Here is a 25,900-nt window from a genome sequence, read left to right as displayed (position 1 = left end):
CATAATCCCACCCTTCACCAGCCTCAAGAGGGGCCTGATGTGTCCATACACTTGCAAATGTATATGCAAACATAGACAGGAACAACTTTGTTTTCTAATGTCATTATTGAACCAACCTGACATCTGTCATCATCATTACTTTGGCACCTACCCAAGAGGCAGAGCATTGAGCTTCAGTGACTTACAATGGTTTAGTCCAAAACCTTTACTAGGACTAAAGCTAATTCTTGGTGGAATGAAGTGCAAAAGAATGACTCTCACCTACCTTTTCCTTTTTAGTCACTAAAGCTCTTTGCTACAGAAGTTTTTTTTTTTTTTTAAAGGAATATATAGATCAGTAGATATATTGATTTAAAATCCCATATAGAAATAACATTTTGAACATTCCTTTCTAGTGGCTCTTATTATGTTTGGTGACCAGGTAGAGTTAATTTAACTTTTCAATGACCCTATTCCCATTCCAACCCTGAGAATCATTGATGAGTATCTCTCTATAATTTTTGAGAGGGGAGTATCCAGGTACAATTCATACCCACTGTGATTAACCCACTATGGTTTGTGGTTGTAGCATTGTAAACATTCAGAGAGAAACCAATTGGTTTTTCCCAAACTCTCATGACCCTGGCCCTGCACATGGTGGGGAGGTAGTGTGTTCTGAAACAATAAATTACATCCTCGCATAATGAACACACTGCAATGGCACATTATCTCTGTCAGGCTATTGAGGTTCTCTTTAGTACCCTGCAGCAATAATTTTCTGACTGACTTCAAAGAATGGATGTCCTCTGAAAGTACCTTACTTACCTCCAGAGAGAAATGCATTAACATAAAAACATCTAGGTCTCTGAGCCAAATTTCTCTTAGTGTCTAAAATTTTCCATCATTTTTGGGAGACTTGCAGGGTACCACACAAATTAATTCTTTTCAGGGCATTTCTAGTCATGGATATGAGAGCATTGCCTCTTGACCTAACATGATTTATTATAGTTGTTCAAAAATACAAACTTACCCTTCGTTGTACTTGACCATGTAACAGAGAGAGATGAGATGCCCACCTTTTGTGTCTCTCAGAAGATGGGTTATAATTAGGTCCTGCACTGTTATTAGCCAAATCCCAGCGAGTGAGTCCAGCTGGAGTTTCTCCTTCACTGAACATTCTGGGAATTGGAATGTTTAACATCAGTTCATGAAATTTAAAAGCAAGCTGTGAAAAGTGGAAAAGGTGGACAAAAGAAAATCCACAAATATCTGCCTCTGACAAAGAGAAATAACCAGAACTGGATTTATCTTCTCACCTGAATCAAGAGAGACAGGAAAAGAGAGGCTGACCACCACTGGACAATGTTTGTAAAAGAATGGTTTTCAAGATACCAGAGGTCAGAAAAAGAAGAAGAGTGATTTTTGAGAGACGGGAGATGAATGAGGCGAAACTTGTGATGGCCCCAGTTACTGCCATGAGAGGATTCTTAGACAACAATGGAAAGGAGGGACATGGGCAGACCTGGTTGACCCTCTGAGTTGAGAATTTAAGTAAGAGTTCAGAGAATCCAACCTGGGCATTCCAACCCTGATTTCCAACCTAGTTAGGGTTGACAAATAAAATATTAAAGAAGAGAACTATAAAACTCCAGAGATCTAGAAAGTATTCTTCAGAATTCTGATCAACCCATGCAACGAGGAAACTACCTGAGGCCTAGAAAGAACCAGCCAAGAGGATTATAGGTAATGGTCCCGATGTTCACATGGAGCAGGGATTGTGCCTGTTCCCACCAACTAGAATTGAACCTCTCATCATTTAAAGGAAATTAAGTACTCACAATTGTCTTGAATTTGTAGGGGGGAATAATTAGCTACTTAGCTGTAGGCTAAGTACTGCTCTAGTACTGCCTAACAAATCTTAAAAAGCAAGACTAAAGGATCAAAATGTTTCCAGGTAACTTAATCACATCCCAGAATACAGCTCAAGGAGGGTGTGTGTGTGTGTGTGTGTGTGTGTGTGTGTGTGTGTGATCTAGCACCCAACAAATTAAAATTCACAATGTCTGCATCTAATAATAATAATAATAAAATCCCTGGGCATTCAAAGCAACAAGAAAACACTGCTCATAATGAGGAATAAACTAACAAGCAAACACCCAACTAGTTGAAACCAACTCAAAGATAAATGTTAGAATTATCAGACTAGGAAATTAAAACATCTCTTACAACTTTAGTACATATGTTCAGAACTTAAGTAGAGAATGCATACATTTATAAAGGTCAAAAATCAAACTTCGAGATATGAAAACTATAGGTCTGATATGAAAAATACACTGGATGGTGTTAATAGGAAAACATTGGGTGGGATTAGTAGTAAAGGCAATGGGATTAGAAATTGAGGAAAAAAAGTAGTGAAAAAATTAGACATAGAAATAAAGTATAAAAAGAATAAAAACAAAATAAAGAATACAATATAAATTATTATAAATAGCAGATTCCTTGGAATCTCCAAATAGAAGAAAGAGTGGGGAAGAAAGGAAACTATTTGAAGACTCAATGGGCAAAATTTTGCTACATGAGGAAACTATAAATCCATAGACCTAAGAAGCTCAATAAAGCCCAAGAACAAGAAACACAAAGAAAAAATTACACCAAACATATCAAAATCAAATTGCTCTTAACAATGATGAAAATAAATGTTTAAAAACAGCCAAAAGGAGAAAAAAAACCCACATATGCACATGTGAACAAAGATGAGGATGATAGTAGATTTCTTGTTAGAGAAAACAAGTCGACAGGGGAGCACCATCTTTAAAGTACTGAAAGAAAAAAAAAAACACCCAAGAATTCTGTATCCAGCAAAAATATTTTTTTTTTTTAGAAATTCAGGTGAACTAAAGATAGTTTTCATTAAAGATAATTTCATATCATACAAAGGTTTTCTTATCATTACTCCCTGAACAATACACTATAATAACTATTTACCTAACATTTATGCTGTATAAGGTAGTCTAAGTCATCTAGAGATAATCTAAAAAGAATACGGGAGGATGTGCATAGGTTATATTCAAATACTATGCCATTGTACATAAGGAACTTGACCTTCTACAGATTTTGGTATCTGTGACAGGTCCTGGGACCAGTTTCCCATAGATACCAAAAGACAAATGTATATACTTTATTATTATTTAAAGCTCCTAAAGAATTGACTACTTGAAACAAAGTAGTTAATATATTGTTGGCATTATAACATATAGAAAAACAAAATGTCTGACTACAATAGCATAAAATACAAAGGGAAAGCAATGGAAGTATACTATTATAGATTCTAATGCTCTACATGAAATGGTGTAATATGTGAAGAGAGATTGAGATACACTAAAAGCATATACTATAAGCTTTAAGTCAATAACTAAAATTAAAAAGAAGATATATAGCTGACTAACTAACAAGAGATAATAGGGGACCAAAAATAACAATTAATCCAAAAGCAGGTGGAAAGAAGAATAAGAAGGAAAAAAAGAGAGAAAATGAAATAAAAAATTAAATAGGAACACCATCAGCTTAAAATCAAGCCTATCAATATAAATGACCTAAATACCCCAATTAAAAAGCAGAGATTGTCAGATCATAAAGACCCAAATTTATTCTGCCTTTATGTAAAAAAATATAAATAGCCCCAAAATTTTTTAAAAAATGAAATTAATATATCATCCTAACACTAGGCAAAAGAAAATCTGAATGGCTACATCAATCTCTAACAAAGTATATTTCAGGGCAAAGAACAGAAAAAAGAAAGTTTCAGGGTTAAAGAAGTTTATTTCATAATGATAAATTTGTCCATCTATCAAGAAAATATAATAATATAATGATATTTTACATTTTTGCACTGAAATGCATGGATTGAACTGCAGAAAAAATTTAAATCCACCATTTTCACACATTAATAGTCATCTCCATAAGTGATAGAATCAGTAGATATAAAATCAGTATTGAAAAGACTGAAACAACACTAGCAATCAACTTAACCTAATTGGCATTTCTGATATACCCAAGGAGTAGAATAGGAGAACGCACATCATATTGAAATGAAAATTTGTATTTTCTTAATTTTTTTCTGACAAGTCTGGCTAGAGGTTAATATATTTTATTAATTATTACATTATCTGTTGACATTATCTGTTGTTTTTCTCTTGTCTATATAATTGATACCTGATGTGATCTTTATTATTTCCCTTCTTCTGCTTGCTAATGGATATAGTTTGCCTTATTTATTTACTTATTTTTAGTTTTTAAGGTGGAAATTAAGGTCAATGATATGAGTATTTTTTTTTCTTTTTCTATTCTAGGCAGTGCTGTAGTTTCCCTATAAGTACATTATCATCATGCCAAAATTTGGATATGTTGCATATGTATTCATATGAGCTCAGAATACTTTGTGATTTCTACTTTCTTTTTTTTTCCTCCTTTGCTACTGGGAATTGAATCCGGGGACACTTAACCACTGAACCACATCTCCAATCCCTTTTTTTATATTTTATTTAGAGACAAGATCTCACTTAGTTGCTTGGGGCCTCACTAAATTGCTGAGGTTGGCCTTGAACTCATGATCCTCCTGCCTTAGCCTCCCGAACTGCTGGAATAACAGGCATGAGCCAACATGCCCAGCTCCACTTCAATTTCTACATCAACTTAACAGTTATTTAGAAGTATAATGTTTTCTTTCTAAATATTTGGGGATTTCTAGAGATAGTTGAGATGTCGGTTTTCCCCAGATTGATCTATATAGACAACACAGTCCCAATTAAAATCCTAGCATGACATTCTGGTAGAAGTGGGCAAACTGACTTAAAATATATATGGAATGCAAAACACCCAGAATAGACAAAGCAAAAAACTTTGGAAGAGAAGGAAAAGTTGACCGATTTCAAGACTTCTACAGTAATCAAGGCAGCATACTATGGGCATCAACATAGACAAATAGGTCAATGGAATAGAGTCCAGATATAGATCTGTATGTGCATGAGAGCTTATTTTTTACAAAGGGAGAAGGAAATTCTATGGAAAATGATGGTCATCAGCAAATGGTGATGGAGCAATTGGAGCAAAATAATGAACTTCTACCTGTGCTTGTGCCACATAAAAGCAAGATATTAGAATGGGTCCAAAAACCTAAGTGTAGAATGTAAAATTATAAACCTCTATTTAAAAATATATATGAGAAACTCCCTTCTAACTTGGATTAGGGAAAAAAATCCTAGATATGAAAATAAAAGTACAAACCATAAAAGAACAAATTGATAAATGATACTTTATCAAAATTAAAAATTTCTGTTCTTAAAAACCTTTTAGGAGAATAAAAAGACAATCCACAGACTGAGAGAATATTTGCAAAGTATAGATCTGTTAAAAGATTTTTATCCACAATATAGAAAGAATTCTCAATATTCAATAATAAGAAAGTAAGAATCTAATTAAAATCATATGAACATTTTAACAAACATGTCATGAAGGAAGATAACTACTAGCAAAGAAGCACATTAAAGGGTCTGTAGCATCATTAAGGAGAGACAAATTAAAAGATGAAAACAAAATGAAACATATTGAAAGAGAACAAAACAAAATGAAGCTCATGTAAGGGAAGAAGAATATTTCACACTTGCAGATTGTATTCAACTAATAATTTCTTAGCTCTTGACTTCTGTGACTGTCAGGATGCAACTTTTTTAGCTCATTTCCTCAAAGAGCATATGATATTTCTTGTAGCCTCATTTCTTTTTTATTTTTTTAATATTTTAATAGGTATATTGGACTTTTACATATATATGTATATGTGTATATATATATATATGTGTGTGTGTGTGTGTGTGTGTGTATATATATATATATATATATATATATCTGAGAACCGAACCCAGTGCCTCACACATGCTAGGCAAGCGCTCTACCACTGAGCCTGGATCCCAGCCGGTAGCCTCATTTCTTAAGCTGCTCTTATTCTCCTGCTCAACATCTCAGTACAGGGAAAATGCAGGAGGCAGTGTAGCTAATATTCTTGTGAGTCTGCTTAGAGCAACTAATTGTGATCAGAAGGCTTATTGTGAACACAAGAGGAAGAGGAACTTGCCTGTCACTTGGTCCTTCACCAGGCTGTTATCTCGTGACCCTGACTTGTTACAGAGCTTACAAGAGTCACCTGAAGAAATGAATATGTTTTCCCATTTTTTTTTAAATAGCTAATTCCTAGAAAGTTAATTTGGATTGAGATACATACATAAAGTTGGAAGGAGTGAGTTTGTTAGATATCTTTTGTTCTATTATACTTACTGAGTTCTTAATAAAAGCAGTAGAAGGATATAATCACAAGCCTTTACGTTGGAGTTGTGCTTCATTCTTGTAACATTCCTGTTACACTGGACTCTGTTTGTTCGTTACCTAAAGGAAGGGGCACCACCCTGCTCTCCATGGACCTGGTAGTGAATGACAGATGGGGCCTGTGCAGACCTGGAGGTGCACCCAGCTCTGCAGATCCAGGGAGGAAAACCAAGCAGGCAGAACTACGACATGTGGATGCCCGTGATATCACAGAGGTTGCTTCTTTCTCAGATTCCAATGCAGGAATTTGGGAAGCAACACATGCCCTGGAACATTACTGTTTTTCAGGAGGTGGGCATCCACTTGTCATCCAGGCACTGAGACTGTGGTTGTCACTTTTCACATTTGCAGAGACACCTGCGTCCTGGTGTTCTGTCTCATGGAATTAGCTTCATCTCACTTTGTCTTCCTGGTATTGCTGCCCCCCACCCCTGTACTGCTCAGAGCAACAGCCTTGGGCTGTCTTAATGCTCCACAACTAAGAACTGGCTGTTTCAGACACCTCAATAACCTTCCCTGTCCTTGTCGTGGAGGCCTCATCTTATTACCTCATCGCCCATCTCTGCTGTTTCTTCCTGAAGGACTTCTTGTCACCCGAGGTTGATGGTGACTCTGCATTAGTCAATTCAGAACCACAGCAGCCGTTGAACACATGACTCATTTTCAGCCCACTCATCTTTTAATTAATCTCCTGCACCCTAGCTGCGGGGACTTGATAGGGAATATTGTACCGATTTAATGTTTTTCTCAATTTCTGAAAGGTTGATGTGTTTTCTAAGGAACTGTCGATATGATTTTAGGAAGAATTCTAATACATTCACAATTCTTACAGGGTGTTGGTCTTTATGGCCACTTTAGTTCAAACTTCTATCCTAATTTATGCTACATGAACTACATATAAGATAATTCAATCATTGAAGAGGTTGTGGCATCTCGAGAATTCTTTTTTTAATTTAATTTTTATTCATTCTTTTTAGGAACACATGACAATAGAGTGTATCTTGGCATATTATACATACATGGGAAACTTTATTCTAGTTAGGATCCCATTCTTCTGATTGTACATGATGTGGAGTTTCACTGGTCATGTATTCATATATAAACTTAGGAAAGTTATGACTGATACACCCTACTCTCTTTCCTATTGCCTTTCTCTCTCCCTTCCCTTCATTCCCCCTTTGTCGAATTCAATGAACTTTTATCCCCCCCACCATTTATTGTGTGTTATCATCCACATATCAGAGAGAATGTTCCGTCTTTAGTTTTTTGGGATGGATGATTTCACTTAGCATGATAGTCTCCAGTTCCATCCATTTACTGGCAAATGCCATAATTTCATTCTTCTTTATGGCTGAGTAATATTCCATTGTGTACATATGTCACATTTTCTTTATCCATTCATCTGTTTTGAGGCACCTAGGTTGGTTCCATAGCTTAGCTATTGTGAATTGAACTGCTGTAAACATTGATGTGACTGTGTCACTACAGTGTGCTGATTTTAAGTCCTTTGGGTATATTCTGAGGAGTGGGATAACTGGGTCAAATGGTGGTACCATTCCCAGTTTTCTGAGGAATCTCCATACTGCTTTCCATAGTGGTTGCACCAATTTGCAGTCCCACCAGCAATGTAAGAATGTACACCCTCGTTCTCACCAACATTTCTTGTTACTTGTATTCTTGATAATTGCCATTCTGGCTAGAATGAGATGGACTCTCAGTGTAGTTTTAATTTGCATTTCTCTAATTGCTACTGATGTTGAACATTTTTTCATATATTTGTTGACCTATCATATTTCCTCTTCTGTGAAGTGCCTATTCTGTTCTTTTGCCCATTTATTGATTGGGTTGTTGGTTTTTTTGGTGTTAAGCTTTTTGAGTTCTTTATACATCCTGGAGATTAATGCTCTATCTGAGCATTAGGTAGCAAAGATTTTCTCCTCATCTATAGGCTCTCTCTTCACATTCTTGTTTATTTTCTTTGCTTGAAAAAGCTTTTTAGTTTGATATCATCCCTTTTATCGGTTCTTGATTTTACTTCTTGTGCTCTACAAGTTTTGTTGAGGAATCTGGTTCCTAAGTGGACATGATGGAGAGTTGGACCTACATTTTCTTCTAGTAAGTTCAGGGTCTCAGGTCTAATGCCTAGGTCCTTGATCCACTTTGAGTTGAGTTTTGTGCAGAGTGAGAGATAGGGTTCAATTTCATTCTGCTACATAGGAGTCTTGAAGGGAAATCCACTTTGTGACTTACAATATTCTTCCATACACAAGAACTGCCTCATGTGGGAAATAGACATCCTTTACCTGGGAGCTTGGGATGCACCTGATGATGGAGAAGTCTACACGAACAGAAATGAAGCATTGATTGAGATGCAGAGGATTTGTTGACACTGAAATGAATTTTTTTTTTTGACCAAGGCATAGCTTTGACTGCCAGCTTATTGGTAAACAGTTAGAAATAGATACTCCGTGTACACTGGAATGTCCATGTCAACAGGCCAGTCAGGGGTTTCTTCTTCTTAAAGGAAATTTTGCTTGTGAATTCCCATCACCAGAAAGTTGCTTGGCAAACTGATGATAACAGGGGAATTAGCTGATGAACTATAACCTTGGAATAGAATACCCTGATGTCTGTCTCCACTATTGGGATAGACCTGCGGAGGAGACTGGGGGTGGTCTGGTGTGCCCTGTATCCTGACAGGGCATGAAGTACTCTTCCACGACACCCCTGTTTCTAGTCAGTCACCTTTAGCCATCAGATATGTTAATATCTTGGAATAGGTTATTATTCTTGTTCACTTCTGGTCCTCCTTATTTGCTTTCCTCTGCCTTGATCTTGAAGAAATTTGGTGTCTATAAGCAGGTGTTCTCAAACTTTTTCAGTCTCATTCATTTTTGTCCCCCTTAACCAACTCGAGTTTCATGTGCTCTTCACCCACTCCCCTCCCAACAGTGTGCCCAGATCATGTGGTGTGTCAAATAGGCCAATGATGGTGAGAAGTTCTGGGAACAGTAGCTGTTACCCCATCCTTTTCTCTCATACTCAAGAAAGTGTCATTATGACCTTGAGTTCTAATTACTTTAAAGATGAGAACTTTTTAACTTTGGTGCTTAACAGGTTTTTAATAATGAGTGATTTCAGTCCACCTCACCATTTGATGATGCCGCTGAAATAAACATCTGCTGACTTGAGGTCGTTTCTACCAATAGTTAATTGCATTCTTTGGTTTTTGAGCTAGTGTTCATCTCAGAGGATAGCATTATTTCTTAGTCCTGGAAAAGTATATAACTATAGTCTTCTATGTATTGTCAGAAAAGTAGGCTTATTGACTAATGAAGGGATTGCCCTTAACACAAGAATCCAGTGTCTTTGTGGATTAGTTTTCAGGAGTGTAGAGAGACACTCTACCTGGATGCTCTGGATCCCAGTTAAGATAAGTCCTCATTATAGCATGTGCTCTGATCAATATCCCTTTTCCCTTAGCCATGTGTTGCTGAAAACTCCTGTGACCTTTTACCCAACATCCCAGAGTAAGCAAAAGCTGTGGTTTACATGAGTAGGCATGGGGTGTTGGTCTTTTAGATCATTTGACACCCTTATTTTCTCAAGTAACTTGACAAGTATTTGAGCCTACACCTGATGTCCTCGTCAGAAGGACACAACAAAGCATCAGTAAATGGAGAGGAGAATCACAGTGTTATTTTTAGGTGGCTGCCTGTTATGCATCTGCATAAGCCCTTGCTCATTAGACTCTAAACAGTTTTGTTGCCTAAATATTCTTGCTCATATACTTTAGTGTCATTTTGTGGTTAATTTCAGAAAGTGGGCTGTAGGTTGACCCAGTAATAAGAGTTATTTTGAGTTCAATGATGCTGAGACCCAATATAATTTGTGTGTGTGTGTGTGTGTGTGTGTGTTTTGGATGGATTTGGGTGAAATCTATTAACCAATCCATATGTGAGTGAGAAGTGGTCAAGTGGGTGAACTAGAAAACATCATTGCTCCTTTTTGCAGTGGGCTTATACTCCTGGGAGCATGGACATGCCCAGCCAGTCACTTACCTAAGGTTCTAACTGATGAGTCACAGCAAATCAGAACAGCTAGCTCTTTTGGTCACAAATCAATGCATTTTTAATACAACTTTAGGCTCAAGGAATGTCCTTGTGCTTTTCAAGGAGGGCATACAATAGATATCCTCATGGACATTATAAAGGACAAAGGTGGCGTGTGACTGGCATCGTCCTCTTGTAGATTTTGCATTTTTGAAATTCACATTTTTAGTATCAAAAAAGCTATTGAAATCATGTACACATGTGTATACACGCACATATATCTTGTGTATGTGCATATATGTGTGTGTATATATATACATATATGTGTAACAGTGCATATATGTGTGTGTATATATATATGTGTGTATATATATAAATGTATATATACACATACATAAATATATAAATTACATATATATGTAACATATAACATATATGTAACATAAGATTGGTGGGTTTAAAAAAATTAAATTGTGTTATACTAAGGAAAACTTCTAACATCAATTTGTACAGTTTACCTAGCTTTTTAGATTCAAGTCTGTTATTAACTACATAGTGAAGGATCAAATAAAGTGTGTAGTGCACTCTTTGTTAATGACAAAATTAATCTTTTAAAACAACTTTCCTTTGCAATTATTGGTATATAAACTTTCATTGTTTCACTCTATCTTCTGGACATTTCACTACACTCTTAATGTACCATTCTATTTTTAAAAGAACCTAGCTTGATAGAGAGAATCAAAAACTTGGAATGACTAGAGAAAAAGTAATTTTTCTTTTTTTCCATAATGCTGATGTTCAGAATTAAAAAATAAATCTTAGCAATCATGAAATAGATATTTATCTGTTTTCCCTGTAGAAAAGTTATATTTTGTCAGATTTTGTGTAAAGACTGGAGAAACAAAAATAATGACACTTTTGCCAAAGGGAACTCCATTGACTTCATAAAACATTCTTTAAAAAAAACAGCTGCCTTTGAAGCAAGTATGTGTCAAAGCCAGGACTTTGGACTATCCATGTTAATGGTTAGTGCCATTTCCTGTCTAGATGTCCTTGTGCTCCAAGAGCCGTGTCCAGTGCAGTATCAAGCAAGTATTCCATCTGTCCTTCTGTATTTATTCCTAGCATGCTCCACCAAGGGGCACCCTCATCTCCAAGTGATGACATCTATGTTTCTAAGTATTATCCTGCTACAGTATGTGCTATTTTTACTGTATAGCCTGGAGGCACAGTAAAACTGAGAAAATGTTTGTGCTTTATTTATTTTCTTTCATTCTGAAGCATTTGGTGTTTTTCCTGAACTAATAAGATTGAGAAAAATGTGTAAAGCAGTCTGAATATGTCAGGTCTAAAATCCAAGCCTTTCTGGCATGTTCTGAAGGACTTTCTTTGTCTTTATGGTCCTGGCTGCTTCTTGGCTTCACAGACTCTAAGACTGAATAGAAGCAAAGCTCTCTTGTAGACAGGGTTGCTTGACCCTGTCCTCATCACACTCTGAGAAGTTCTGGCCGTTGAGTCATCCCCACTGCAGCTGCAAGAGTTCCCCAGACCTGACTGATACTGCTGTACCAGGAGTGGGCTGGGCCCTGGGGCACTTGCAGAGTTGGCATTTTAATATTTCCTTAAATGTTATTGTACAAGGTTCCTAAAACAGAGGGGAATAACTACAGGAAGATGCCTTGGAAAGTACAGACAGAAGAACAGAAAAAGTTATTCACATATTTTAAATTTTGTAAAGAAAGGACATACTTAATAAAGGGAGAAAGAAAGCAGCACAAATATAATCAACAAGTTCAGCACCATTGTTCTACAAGATGATGCCATAGGCTGGGCTTTAGGAAGTTCTGTTGCCATAAATATCATGTATCTATCATCTACCTTTCTAATCTACCTACCCTTCTACTTACCCTACCTATCCATTCATCCATCTATCTCATCTAGCTACAGGAAAATAGTAAATTATCAGAGTATTTTAATAATGCTGTAACATTGATATTATATGCAATGAAATTAATTTAGAAAAATCTTATTATAATCGTACACATTGTTGTTTGGGGCAAAGAGAAAGCATGCACACATTGAAAAAAAAAAGTAGTTTAAAATAGCTAGAACGCACTTATCATCTAGAAACAGTGAAATCTATACCCTGAAAAGCTAACAGCTATCTCTAAAATAATGTTTTTCTTAGTATATTCTCATTATTAAAATATAAAACCAAGACTCATTCACATGCCCAGTACAATCCAATTTGACATTTAAAATTGGGCTTGGGTTCACGAGCTTTAGTCTTCTCCACTTGCTTTATTTCTATTTTGTATTTTGCAACTGTTTTGGTTGCCTCCTGTGTCACTCTGTTTCTGTAGAAAGTTAATTTTATAGAGAAGCAGCAATATTTTTTCTGGGACTTAAAAATCTGATTTGAATCCCTCCTTTATCTCCAGTCAAGTCAACTTACTTTGTGTTTGGGTGAAAGTTGAATCAAACTGTAAACAATAATAACAGCAAATCAAACCCAAGAAAAATGACAAGGAAATATATTTACAATGTTTTTAAAGCCAGTATCAGATTCTTATGAAGTCTGCCTCATCAACATGCCATGTATGAGCTAGGCATAAATGCAAATGACTCATAATCACATTTTTTTAGAGTTAAGTCATATTAACTTCAACTGTATCCATTTATTTTATTTTATTTTATTTATTCTAATTTGTTATATATAAGACAGCAGAATGCAATTCAATTCATATTATATAAATAAAGCACAGTTTTTCTTGTCTCTGATTGTACACAAAGTAGAGTCACACCATTTATGTTTTCATACATGTACTTAGGGTAATAATGTCCATCTCATTCCACTGACTTTCCTACTCCCATGACCCCTCCCTTCCCCTTCCTCCCCTTTGCCCTATCTAAAGTTCATCTAAAGATCCTCCATTCCTCCCATGCTTGCCCCCCATATCCATTATGAATCAGCATCTTTATATCAGAGAAAACATTCAGCATTTGGTTTTTTTTGGATTAGCTAGCTTCACTTAGCATGATATTCTCCAACTCCATCAATTTACCTGCAAATGCCATGATTTTATTCACTTATTGTTGAGTAATATTCCATTGTGTATATATGCCACATTTTTTTTTATCCATTCATCTACTGAAGGGCATCTAGGTTGGTTCTACAATTTAGCTATTGTGAATTGTTCTGTTATAAAATGTGGCTGTGTCCCTGTAGTATGCTGTTTTTAAGTCCTTTGGGTATAAACCAAGGAGTGGGATAGCTGAGTCAAATGTGATTCCATTCCCAGTTTTCCAAGGAATCTCCATACTGCTTTCCAGATTGGTTGTACCAATTTGCAGTCCCACCAGCAGCATATGAGTGTGCCTTTTTCCTCACATCCTCGCCAACACTTATTGTTGTTTATATTCTTAATAGTTGCCTTACTGACTGGAATGAGAACTTTATCCATTTCTTAAAACAAGTATCTATAAACCAAATGGTTGTAAGTTCTATACACAACATCTCTGCTTACCTTCAGAATAAGTATACACTGGGTAGAATATTTGTGCTCCAGGATTCAAAACCACTCCAGCTGCCCCTTATGAGATACAAGAAGTCTTTGGTTCAGGGGCAGGTGAGGGATGACATGCGCTTCAGTATCCAAGATGGGACCAGCTTCCATTTAGTTCATAAATCTTTTTTTTTAAGTGTAGTGCATTTATCTACTTTTTGAACCCTCCAAAAAGCCAGCATAGGTTTAGAATCAATGGATTTCAAATTATCAATTACAAAAATGGTCATGCTTCTCAGTTCAGTACAGAGTGGCCTCTTAACACTTTGCCCTTGGGATCCTTGTTTTGATATGCTTTGTGATCTTGCTGATACTTACTCCATTTCAGTTTAAACTGAAAACAAATACAGAAACCCAAAATGTAATAAAGCAAATATAGTACATAAAATGAGGAGCGACTTGGACCTGATTTACAAACCATGGCAAAGTCACCTGGATAGCAAATGCTCCTTTTCTGTGAGAGTAGGCCCTCAGAAAGCCATCCATAATGGTTTTTTTTTTTAAACAGGTAATATAATTTTTTGACATATCATACCTTGCTATTAAATAAAATATAAAATCAATGTACTTATGATTTTCTTTTTAATTTTTATTTTATGGTATGAAAGTAAAAATTAGAAAGTGTGGTAGGAAACCTCTTGCTCGTCGTCTTTATCCCCATCCATCTCATTTTAATTCAATTCACTTCATTTTAATTAAAAAATAATTATTTGTGGAGTATGTGTTCCTTTTCTGTGAGATTAGGCCCTCAGAAAGTCATCCATAATGGGTTTTTTTTAATAGGTAATATAATTTTTTGACATATCACACCTTGCTGCTAAATAAAATATAAAATCAATATACTTATGATTTTCTTTTAAATTTTTATTTTATGCTATGAAAGTCAAAATTAGAAAGTGTGGCAGGAACCCTCTTGCTCGTCATCTTTAGTCATCTTTATCCCCATCCATCTCATTTTAATTCAATTCACTTCCTTTTAATTAAAAAATAATTATTTGTGGAATATGTGCTATGTATCTGGTATTGCTTCACCTGCAGGAGGTGTTAGAGAAGTAGGATGCCTTCCCCGTTCTCAAGGGTTCTATAATCTGGGTAAAACATCCGCCTGCAGCCAGCTCCGAAACTAGGCACCTCAGGACAAGTGCCAGAAGAGATTCTGAAACAGAAGTTTCTTTGATGAATTCTAAATAGGGCAGAGGGGTAGGAGGGAAGGGAGGGGGCAGGGGATTAGCAAGAATGGTGGAATGTGATAGACATCATCATCCAATTGGTGTCAACATACTTTATATACAACCAGCCATATGAAAAATTGTGCTGTATACACGTAATAAGGATTTAATGCAAAATAAAAAAAATTAGGAAGAGTTTGAGCATTTCCTTACATGAGGAACAAACTCATTATATTTGTGTAAACAATGCTAAATGTGTACATGCCAGCCTTTAACCATTTGAACTACCAAAATAAAAACAAGATGTTTTTAAAAGAGAGAGAGAGCAGATGTGACCAGGTGTGGTGGCACACACCTGTAATCCCAGTGGCTTGGGAGGCTGAGACAGGAGGATTGTGAGCCAGCCTCGGCAAAAGCAAGGCTCTAAGCAATTCAGGAAGACCCTGTCTCTAAATAAAATATAAAATAATAAAATAGGGCTGGGGATATGGCTCAGTATTTGAGTGCCCCTGAGTTCAATCCCTGGGAGAGAGAGAGAGAGAGAGAGAGAGAGAGAGAGAGAGAGAGAGAATTATTCTGAATTATTTTCACAAATAATTATTATCACAGCCCCAGCTTCAGAACATAAGCCTAGTTCTTTTGCTGTTCATTGTACTTAATGACTGGGAACACAAATGCAGCTTAAACACACAACACACAAGCTTTCTTTCTTTGCCCATTCTGCTACCCCTTGACCAGCTCCTTCCTTCCATTCTTGATCCAAAAGTGGAGAGGAGGATGGAGGTCCATAGCCAGAGGGAGCACCCCACTGTCTCCCCCACAAGCCATGATTAGAAAGACCTTTGGATTCCTTAAGATCCCCGATGGTCCTTTTTGCATCTTGGGCACCCACCAGTCTTGTCAGTGGGCATTGCTGCCCTAGGCAGCCTGGGACAGCAGGTGCATCAGTCTCCTTGTGGGCCAGTTGAGGCTCACCATGTTTAATGTGGTCCTTCCTACTAAACCAGCTGCCTGACCTTAGCTTCCTTCCAATCAATGGGAACAAAATTCAATCTTAAGTCATCATAACAAAACTGGGCTTTATGGGTCTTGCATGTGAGGCCAAGAGATATCACTGCAGGTGATTGGTAGTACATGTGACCCTAAGCCGATCATGACGGCCAGAGCACTGAAGAGGCAGCCCTGGCTTGCATCTCCCCCATGGCTGTCAAAAATCAGTGGAAATTTTCTAACTCTTGATTTTGGCTTTATTGTGTCTCCTTCCCTCACTGACAGGTTTTCAGTGCAAGTATCATAGGAGAGCTTTCTTTTCTCTATTATTTCTATTTCAAATAGGAGAAGGTGCTAATGCAGGGTAAACATAACAAAACATCAGGACCAGATTAAAGAAAGGAACCACAGGAGGTCTAAATCAATGGCTCCTGGAAAATTAAGAATTAACTGTAATTACAATAGATCAGAAGAGGTTCTCCTATTTCCCAACTCATTTTCTGCCTAATTTCAGTTAAACCTTATTTAGGAGAGGATCTTAGCCTTTAAAGTTGAGTAGGAAATTTTCCTTATCCTGAATTGACTTTGAACATCTCTGTAGGTGATGACATCACCCTTCTTAAAGTCTAAACACTGTACTCCAATCCCTTCAGAACCCTGCCCAGGACACGTTTAACTATAGGCAAGATGGCTTGCAGAGCACACACCACCAGTGGGAGCCAATAATATAGTGTTTTTTTGTTGTTTTAAATTCTGCCCAAGACCATTAGCTTCCATGGGGTAGAGAATGCCAGGAGGAAGAAAAAAAAAATCCAGCATTGTCTTTTTCCATTAACTTAGTCCTGTTTTCATCTTCGTTCCCTTCCTCCACCCCCTCACTCTGGGTCCAGTGGAGGATGCTGGTGATTTAACATCCCTGTAATGATTTTGGTTGGGACGCGTCTTGTTTTAAATGTCTTTGGGAAGCTGCTGAGAATTCACAGAATTCTGTGAAAGAGCAACCTTGCTTTTTTTGCATGGAGGCCCTTGGGATTAGATGAATCTGATTTCTTCCAATCCTGCTGACCATTGAGGTAAATTGACCAGATGGGCAACCACTGTCGTCTTGATTGCAAAATAAAGTGATTTAATATCCATGTTGCATGAACCAAATGTTTATAATCTAGTTTAAAGCCACTATTCGATTTTTTAAATGTACCAGTATTTAAAGTTTTCTATTAAGATTTTTCCCCTTATGGATTCAGTGAATCATATTACAAAGGAGACCACCACGATCAGTCTTGAATTTTTCATTGATCCGTGTTTTATTTATTATTTATTTAATTTTTTTTGGTTGGTTTGTTTCCGTTTTTATTCCCCCCAGATTTTCTTCTCCTAAGACCCGGAGGGTGGAGGGGGTGGGGAAGGCAGCATTGACACTTTTCTTTTTTCTTTTTCTTTTTTTCAGATTCCGAAGAGTAGAAAAGACCTCATATACACTAAGAGAGGCTGCCAGTGTCTTGCATCATTTTAGCTGAGCTTCTTCATTCTCCTTCTTCTTCTTCCACAAAGACCCCTCTCTGGGGAAGGTGTACAACTTCCAAAAACAAGCCCCCCCACACTTGGCCTTCTCTCATGCCATCTCCTCCCAGGGATGAGTCCTGGGAGGTTGGTTTGAGGTCCTTAGAACTCTAGGGGATTTCCCCCTGAGCCAACAAAACCACTTGAGATTTTTTTGCACAAGCAGAAACAAAACGTGAAGGGACTTCCTCAAAATCCTTTGCCAATGATGTGGCTTTCACGGCACCTGTCTGGCCTGATGAGAACGGACACCCTGGATGTGCTGGGAGAGGCCTGGAAAAGCCACACACACACTGTACTTGCCGTTTTATGACTGTCAATGCTGTTCTGTGAAATGTTGTTTTTGGGATTTTTTTGTTTTTTTGTTTTTGCACTGGCTACTGATGGTAGAAATAGCCATGCTGGCCCTCATCACAGCCAAAATGATGATTTCCATCTCTGGTTCTTTCCTGAGTTGAGAACATTTGTTTTTCTCCAGTTTTCTTTTAGATTTAAAAATTGTTCTTATGCCTTTTTTTCCCCGTTTGTATAATATAAAATTCCGTTTATTTTTTTTAAGGAGACTATCCTATGGGAATCTGTATTTGATGCTTAATTTATTTTATCTGTGCATTCATGAATGTGAACCTCAAATGTGTCAGCTGATGACTCTACTGTCAGGTGGGAACCCTGTTGTTTTCATTGGGTGGCATCCATAACCAAGGGGTTACTGAAATTTTGACCACTGGTTGGTTGGTCCTCTTCTTTGGGATATCTGTGATTTGACTTCATCTTTTTTTTTTTTTTTTCAGGGAAGTGATAAGCATCCTAGTACCAGGGAGATAGGTCAGATAAGTTTTTTTTTCATTTTTAGTGAGGCTTTACAAATAACAGATAGGAGTTGATTTTCATAGCACAAGTAGAAAATAAAAATAGTAAATGTATCCAGGAAGAGGAATAATTCATACCATCCCTTGAAGCCAAAATAAAAGTGGGATCCCATGGAGTACAAGAAAAGCATGTGATTTTATGGGTCTAAATAGTATGATTTGGACAAAAATGATTCTTACAATGTGCCTGTGGAATCCAGAGTTCTTCCCAAGAGTAAATCACATGGGTATGCTGTGGTGAAGAGGGATTAGGAACAGAAAGTGGCTAGGCAATGGGCTTCAGTGTATTCTCCATTGCAAATTTAATTTCTACACAAAAGCACAAAAACACATGTTTAGAAACCTCTGCTTTACGAAAGCAAAATGTCCATACTTCCTCAGAGAGAGAGAGATCACAGGTGGTCTATGAGGCCTTTTTGCTCACTGAAATATTCTTCAATGGAAGATTTACAGAACTTTATCATAAAGAGTACCCAGGAGCATACTAATGTGTGACAGGTCTCTTCTGTCCATTTTACATTTGGCCTCATAAGAATACTTACATTTTTCCTAATAGTGCCCACAGTAGATAATATGATCACAAATTCAAATGACTTTAGGGGCCTACCAGGTCAAATAAATGAGGAAAGCAAGCCATGCAATGTTCCAATTATTGTGATGCATGGCAATTTATCAAGGGGTTTGGCATCAAGGAGACAGTAAGGATCAGTGAGGACTGTGACAAATTGGCAAAGGTTGGTACTGTCAAAAAGAGGCAGAGTATAGTCAGCCACCTGACTTGTGCTATGTAGCAACAGGGGTTCTGTGTAGGAAGGAAGATTCTAGAAATCTAGAATTTTATGTAAATCCTTTCAAAATTTTTACATTTTGGCAACTAACTCAGAAACTTACACTGTGCGGGTCAAACAAAATATGTAGATGAGCTGCTTGTAATCCGTGGGACATCAGTGAGCAAACTGTGTTCTTAAAGGGGGATATGACTTTGTATAGGAGTTCGATATGAGCTAAGGGATGTCAATTCTTGACCTTGGAACCTGGACCTTTTACCTCATTTCTATTCTGTATTTTTGTACATGGAGCTTTTTGTGCAGACAAAATAGAATGTCTACAGCTTCCATTTTATAATCCAGTAAGCAACACTAAACAATATTTGAAAAAGGAACAGGAATATAGCCATTTTTTTCTAGCACCAATAAAGATGGAAATATTTTCATTTGTTTTAAGTCATTAACCAACTGAAAAAGAATGGGAGGAGAATTTTATACAGTGTAGAACTTTGGAATTCTCAGTGAGGAAAAACAAAAGCTCTGTGTAATTCGCTCTGACTTAAATCTTTTAAAAAATGTTTTGAAGACACATTGAGTAAAAATGCAAAGTTATTTAAAAAGTGCACAAAAATCTGTATTATGTTCTGAATCGGGGTTGGAGCTTATAAAACATTAGAACAACTTTTCCAAGTCAGCATTGACTGGAAGAATAGTATTTCCAAAGCTCTAGCTCATTTTCTAGGGTCTTTGAATTCTCTGGAAACAACTTTCTCCAAATTCAGCTGCAATAAGGGATGAAGATTGTTCCCTTGTGCCAACGGTGGAATCTGCCTCTGATTTACATACAGAGCAGGGTGCACACACCTGAATTGAGGATTGACCAGTGTGTAACGTAGCATTAGAGACATTCTCCCACTAGTCAACCACACATGCTATGTATTCCTGGGTAGAACCTGGAATCAGCCCTTGAGTTTGTGTGCCCATGTCACTAAATAGCTCCCTTTCCAGGTTGTTCTGCTGTCCCGTGGTTGGGTGGCATGATGACTCATCCTTACAGAGGTCGATGTGCCATGTTTTATTCTTGCCTACCTTTCCTTGACTCTGACCCCTAATAGCTTATGGCAGCAAGCAAAAGACTTGCTTCAAACCCATCAATTCAAATGGACTTTCTTCCACGGTCCATTTCATTCTTGGAGCTTTATAAGAACTACTGAAGACATACAACAGGATCCCATTATGGAGGTGACATACTTAAATGATAAAATGATACTGAACATATGAAAGTCAAAGAAAAAAATCAGTGCACATATCCATTTCATTTGCAGAATTTAAGACATTATGACATCCACCTGGTACCATGTATTTGTGTAAAAGTGAAAAATAAGAAGCAACATTATCATGGGCTCTGAGAGGGAGAGAAGATAAAAAAAAAAAAAAAGAAAAACAAATTTTGTAATCTACATTTGGGGAGTCCTGGCCTTTGACTATTATTTCTCTCATGGATCACTTTTCTTTAGATAGATGGATGAATAGATAGTATATGAGACATATTTTCTTTTAGTCTTTCTTAATGGCTAAACAGAGACTTAGATAATAGAAGTTACTTTGTAATATTCCCAGTGAAGCTTGGAGTAAACAAAAGAAAAAAAGTAGAGCACAAAAATCTTTTTTTTCTTTTTTTTAAATAACAGGATAGATTCTGAGATCAAAAGCCTATGTATGTTGAATTATCTCCCAAATAAAGAGGATGTGGGGGATTCAGGCAACATTTTTCCCCTGTTGGAAGCTTTGTTCTCCTGATGCTGAGATGCCCTTGTGTATTACAAGAGTTGTACTGGCCCATCACAGTGCCTGGCACTCAGCCAGCCTTCAGAAAACACAGGAGGAATTATTGAATGGATCCCATCATCACCTGTGCATATAAACAAAATTCAAATTTGCCTGGTAATGTATTCAGCAACTCCCATGTGCCAAGCACTTCACTTATGTTCATGAGACTTGTATTTCAAATATGTGCAGACACACCCTGGTCATACAAATAGCTTATTATAAGATATGGGAAATGGCAGGTTATGTGGGGGAAACTGTTTAAGAGAGCCAAGTTTAAGAAAAATAAATAAAAATTTTGCCATGCCCTTTTAATGTAAGAGAAATTAAAAAAATCATAACTCAACATAATTTGTCTGAGAATGCTCTACCAAAAGAAGTGATGACACCACTCTCCATGAATGAAATGTCAGTGGATTTATTTCGAATCAAAGTAAACTTTTTATATCCAAAGTACACTGTCTTGGAGAAAATAGGAAAATCTATATGTGCACCATGAGAAATCATTGCACAGCAGTTCTGCTTCTCCATTATTACGGTGGGTATAGCTCTGAACCACAGCAAAATTGGATATTAAAAAACATAATGTTGCAATAATGATGTTATATTGGATCTTATTCATGAATAAATGGAGAATAATGCTTGTAATTCATCAACAGTGATCCATGATTAAAAGCCTCATTATCACTGAGAAAATGAACTTAATGAAAAAATTGTTATGAACACCAATGGTATTCTTCTGAAATATCCCTCTGAGAACCAAGAGACACATTACCTCAATGCCAAATTTCAGTTTTTAAGGTTTCCTGTCATCAAAGACACTGATGGGCATAGAAATGACACTAGAATTGGAATAAACCAGCACCGCTGACATTAGGGTTTATGTTATTAGTGAATATGGGTCCATGAAGTTGAGAAAAAATAGGAAGTTGGCCTCTGGAGATCCTCTTTAGGTATTTGAAAAAGACAGGTGCTTCTCCAGGAGAATCCATGATAAGGAAGAATTTCTTTATTGAGAGAAATCCTTTTTACATTAAACAAAGATGAGGTGTGGTGAGAGACCCGGACTGAATGGTTCATAGAGGTCATATTTAAATATTATTCATTCATGATTATTTTCTTAACATCTCATCCTACCCATTTTTCTTTAAAACACTGGCAGGCATATCTAAGATGAGTTCACATTCATTCTGGCTTCTGTTTCCAGGCAGAAGTGGATTAACACGGACAATGGCAAGCTTCACTGAAAGAACTTCAACCCAGCCTAGGTTGCCATTGCAGAGCCAGGAAATGTTGTGTGGGCTCCTTCAGCTCACCCAGAACTCAGTTTTCTCTAGGGAGGCCGCGTCACCTCCCGGGGTAAATGCTGGCTGTAGCTAGCCATGGTCAGTGCCATCTGAAGGCTCATCCTCTACTTTGGTCAGCTTCAGTCATGGCACTTGGACCTCAGCCATGTATTCTTCATGGGCTCTGACTTCTGCACCAGAAGAAGCATCTATCAGTCAGTTTATGAGTAAGGTAATTCAACTGAAATAATTCCCACTACCCAGTAGCTTTGGAATGGTTTTTAAATAGATTGTTCTGGAGGCACACTGTTGTATAGTCATTGCTCTTCAGTGTTGATCTATCTTGGGGTAGGGGTTTGTGCACAATTATCCTTGTCTCTGAGTGGATATGTGTGCAATGATACAGAAATATAGAAGTCACACACCAACATGCATAGATTTATAGTACAAATCTACAGCCATAGGTATTGTTCAGTAACTGATTCTAGAGTAGAACTATAGAGTACACTTTTCCTTTTTTCTTGCTTTGATGATATTTTTATACAATTTTATATGCTGTAAATTTCTTGAAAATATATTTGCTATTTTCGTTGGTAGAGCTCGGCTAGGTTTTTATCAGCTCTCGTGCCCACTGAACAGCCAGACCCGTCAATCCCATCTAATTTAAATCTCTTCTCCCTCTTTCATACTCGTTCTTTATCTCTTCCTTCTTCTCTTCTTCCGTTTTTTTCTACCTTTCAGAAATTCTTTCATTCACCTCTGTCCAGGTAGGCCATTCTGTTTGCAGGATCATTTTAGCACACAGAACACAAAATAATGGAGGAAAAAACAAAAAGCACCAAGTTCCTGTGTAATGTACACAAAGAAGTGTTACATGTCAAAGGTACAGCTGGGTAGGTGGGGGGAGGGAATAGATGGGTGAAAGGAATCAAGAAAAAAGAAGTCCTGATGGGAGATCCAGTACTCAAAGCAATGTCACTTGAAGTCCCTTGTAATATGGCTCTTCTTTTCTCCTGGTGGGAATACAGTTTGTACAGTCACAAGCTCTTCTCTGTAGGATGTTGTGCCCTCACCATGAGTCTGTAGACTGCCTGCTAGTAAGGGCTCTGTTCACATGTGAATTGAAAACTTGGCTCATCCCCTCAGCCTTAGATTTTGCTACTGTTCAAATCCCTGCCACTGGATTTGTGGGAAATGCCTGAATCGATATCAAGATGCTTTAGCAAAACTTAAAAGAAGGAAACAATCAGAACACACAGAATTCCAAACTCCCACCCAGATCACAGGAATAAGGAAGAGATTTCTGTATGGGTCTATAAATGCTCTTCCAAAAGGGAAGATGGAAATGGACTTATCTGTATTTTGCAGTAGTGATGCTATGTACTTGCATGATGTGAATCGTGCTTCTGGCAAACAAAATACAGTTTGCAGTACATCAGAGAGAAAGAGAATGACCACGTGTTCTAACAAAGAGTGTTCTGTTCTCTGTGATGCTGCTTTCTACTAAAACAATCTGTTCCAATGCCATAGCATTATATCTCCAAATGCAAAAGTAAATCATAAAGATTCATGTAAAGCGGAGAATGCTAAACTGCTCTCAAAAAATTAAAGATGTGTTTATTGTAAATCTTTATTGCACCAATGAGCCTGATAGTCCTTCAATGTATAATTTTCCCCCAGCATCTAGTAATGAATAACGACTTGTATGTTCTTCTGATAACCAAATAAAAACAATGAGTTAACCTCTTAATTGGAATTTGAAAAATTAAAAGGCTGTATTTTTTTCCTTTCAATGTTTTTCTATTGTTGTCTATGTTCTGTTCCCCAGATATGTAGCTGCCCAATCTCACTCCGTCCTTTGTCACTTTTATATTTCTGCATGCACCACATAATTTCTAGGTCCAAAGGACCTTTGCCTACACACTGGTGGATATTCACAGCATACAACTGTATCATGCTTCATATAATCCTTTTTTATTGGGGATGAGGTGGATGGGTTATCAGAAGGTCTTCCAAGGCATAAGAAACCTCAGCACTCATGGGATTAGGCTGATTTGCATATTATTTTTCATTAGGGTACAATGATATATGGTTTTACAGCCATGTGATACTAGCTTTTGAATTCCATTTTTTCTCCCTTTTCTCTTGTGAAAAGCTTATATTTGTAAGTAAATATTCTCCTGCTCTTTAGGAGTCTGTCTAGCAAATAGTCATTAGTTGATACAAGTGGTTTACATACTGTCAAGCACCCAGCCTGCTTTCTTCAAACAGGCTCCTTGAAGGGGACCCCCTAGTGATGATGAGGTGCATTACACAAATACCACCCCTTGGTGGGCTGCCACCAAGTATTATTCATGTGCGTGACTCCCCTGGATTATTATCCATTTTGGAAAATATATTCTTTGAAATCCACCTATGCCCTGTAGGATTGGTTGTACTTGTAACAACATTGCTGTTATCAGACCAAGAACTTAAAATCACCTGCAATACCCTGACAATCAGTCAATACTCTATGCCCTTATGGTATTTTACTATACATTTTTGCACAGTTAAAGCCACACAGTATACTTAATTTTGCATTATGATTCATTCACATAACATTGGTTTATAAGAATTTTTCTGATTTCTTTTTTAATTCCTCATTAATGTAATTTCAATAGCAACATAATGCAATATTTCATTTTGTGGCTCTAGCAATTTACTTAACGACCACTCCACTGTTGGACAATTAAGTTCAATGCTTTCATTTTTTATTTTTGCAGTTTTAAATAAAAGCAATGAATCCCTTTTTATATAAATCTTTGTCACATTTCCAAATATCTCCACTGGACAAATTTCTAGATGTGCGATCAGTGTGTCAAAGATTCTGAACAATTTCAAAGCATATTCAAATATTAAAAAAGCATATATTGTTGAAGCTTTTGTGTTTTTGATCATTGTTCTTTGTGATGAACATAGTCAGGTCACACCAAAGCCAGAATAGTATGGATAGTGTTGTGGCAGAAAAAAAAAAAAAACAAACAAAAAACTGTGAAGATGCACCTCTGGTTTATATACCATTGGAAGACAACTCACAGGTGTGAGTGGTTTGAAGCCCTCCAAACTCTCAGTGATTCCATAGCCCAAAGCAGAACTTGGACTTCTTTTGATGCTCTTTCTGTAATGATGTAAAAGGGCAAAAATGATGATGTGTTCTGAGATGTTGGCTTGTTGCCCTTTGCTACAGCCTAAACGGAACATAAAGATGTTGGCAGACACAGGTACAATTGTGGTCAGAGGTTTGTGGGTGTCATAAAGGCAGGCGTTTGTAATACGCTAAAAGAAAGTGGTTGAAAATGTCTAGTATGTTGACAAACTCTTTCCCTCCCTAGTCTTTCAGCATCCACCTCTGCCCTGTGGGGCCCAATTCTATCATAATATTGCTCACACCGCTCATACAGATGATGCTTGGTCTAGAAGG

At 37.1% G+C, this 25,900-nt stretch overlaps 1 protein-coding gene across 6 annotated transcripts in view; it reads left to right on the top strand.

Moving 5' to 3' along the window:
- The window catches only part of Pde1c (phosphodiesterase 1C), a 503,259-nt gene that overhangs the window by 450,721 nt on the left and 26,638 nt on the right, over window positions 1-25,900 (top strand). The window contains exon 18 of one of the 6 annotated variants that reach the window (XM_071613987.1): window positions 17,579-19,967. The exons of the other annotated variants lie outside the window; for them this stretch is intronic. Coding sequence (XP_071470088.1) covers window positions 17,579-17,592 — 14 coding nt within the window. The 3' untranslated portion in view covers window positions 17,593-19,967. Of the gene's footprint in view, window positions 1-17,578; window positions 19,968-25,900 lie in introns of those variants that run through there. 6 annotated transcript variants of the gene reach the window in all.

The sequence above is a fragment of the Marmota flaviventris genome, chromosome 1, assembly GCF_047511675.1.
Source record: "Marmota flaviventris isolate mMarFla1 chromosome 1, mMarFla1.hap1, whole genome shotgun sequence".
Taxonomy (NCBI): Eukaryota; Metazoa; Chordata; class Mammalia; order Rodentia; family Sciuridae; genus Marmota; species Marmota flaviventris.
The sequence above is the reverse complement of the archived record's forward strand: the minus strand, read 5'-3'. Positions and strand labels throughout refer to the sequence as shown.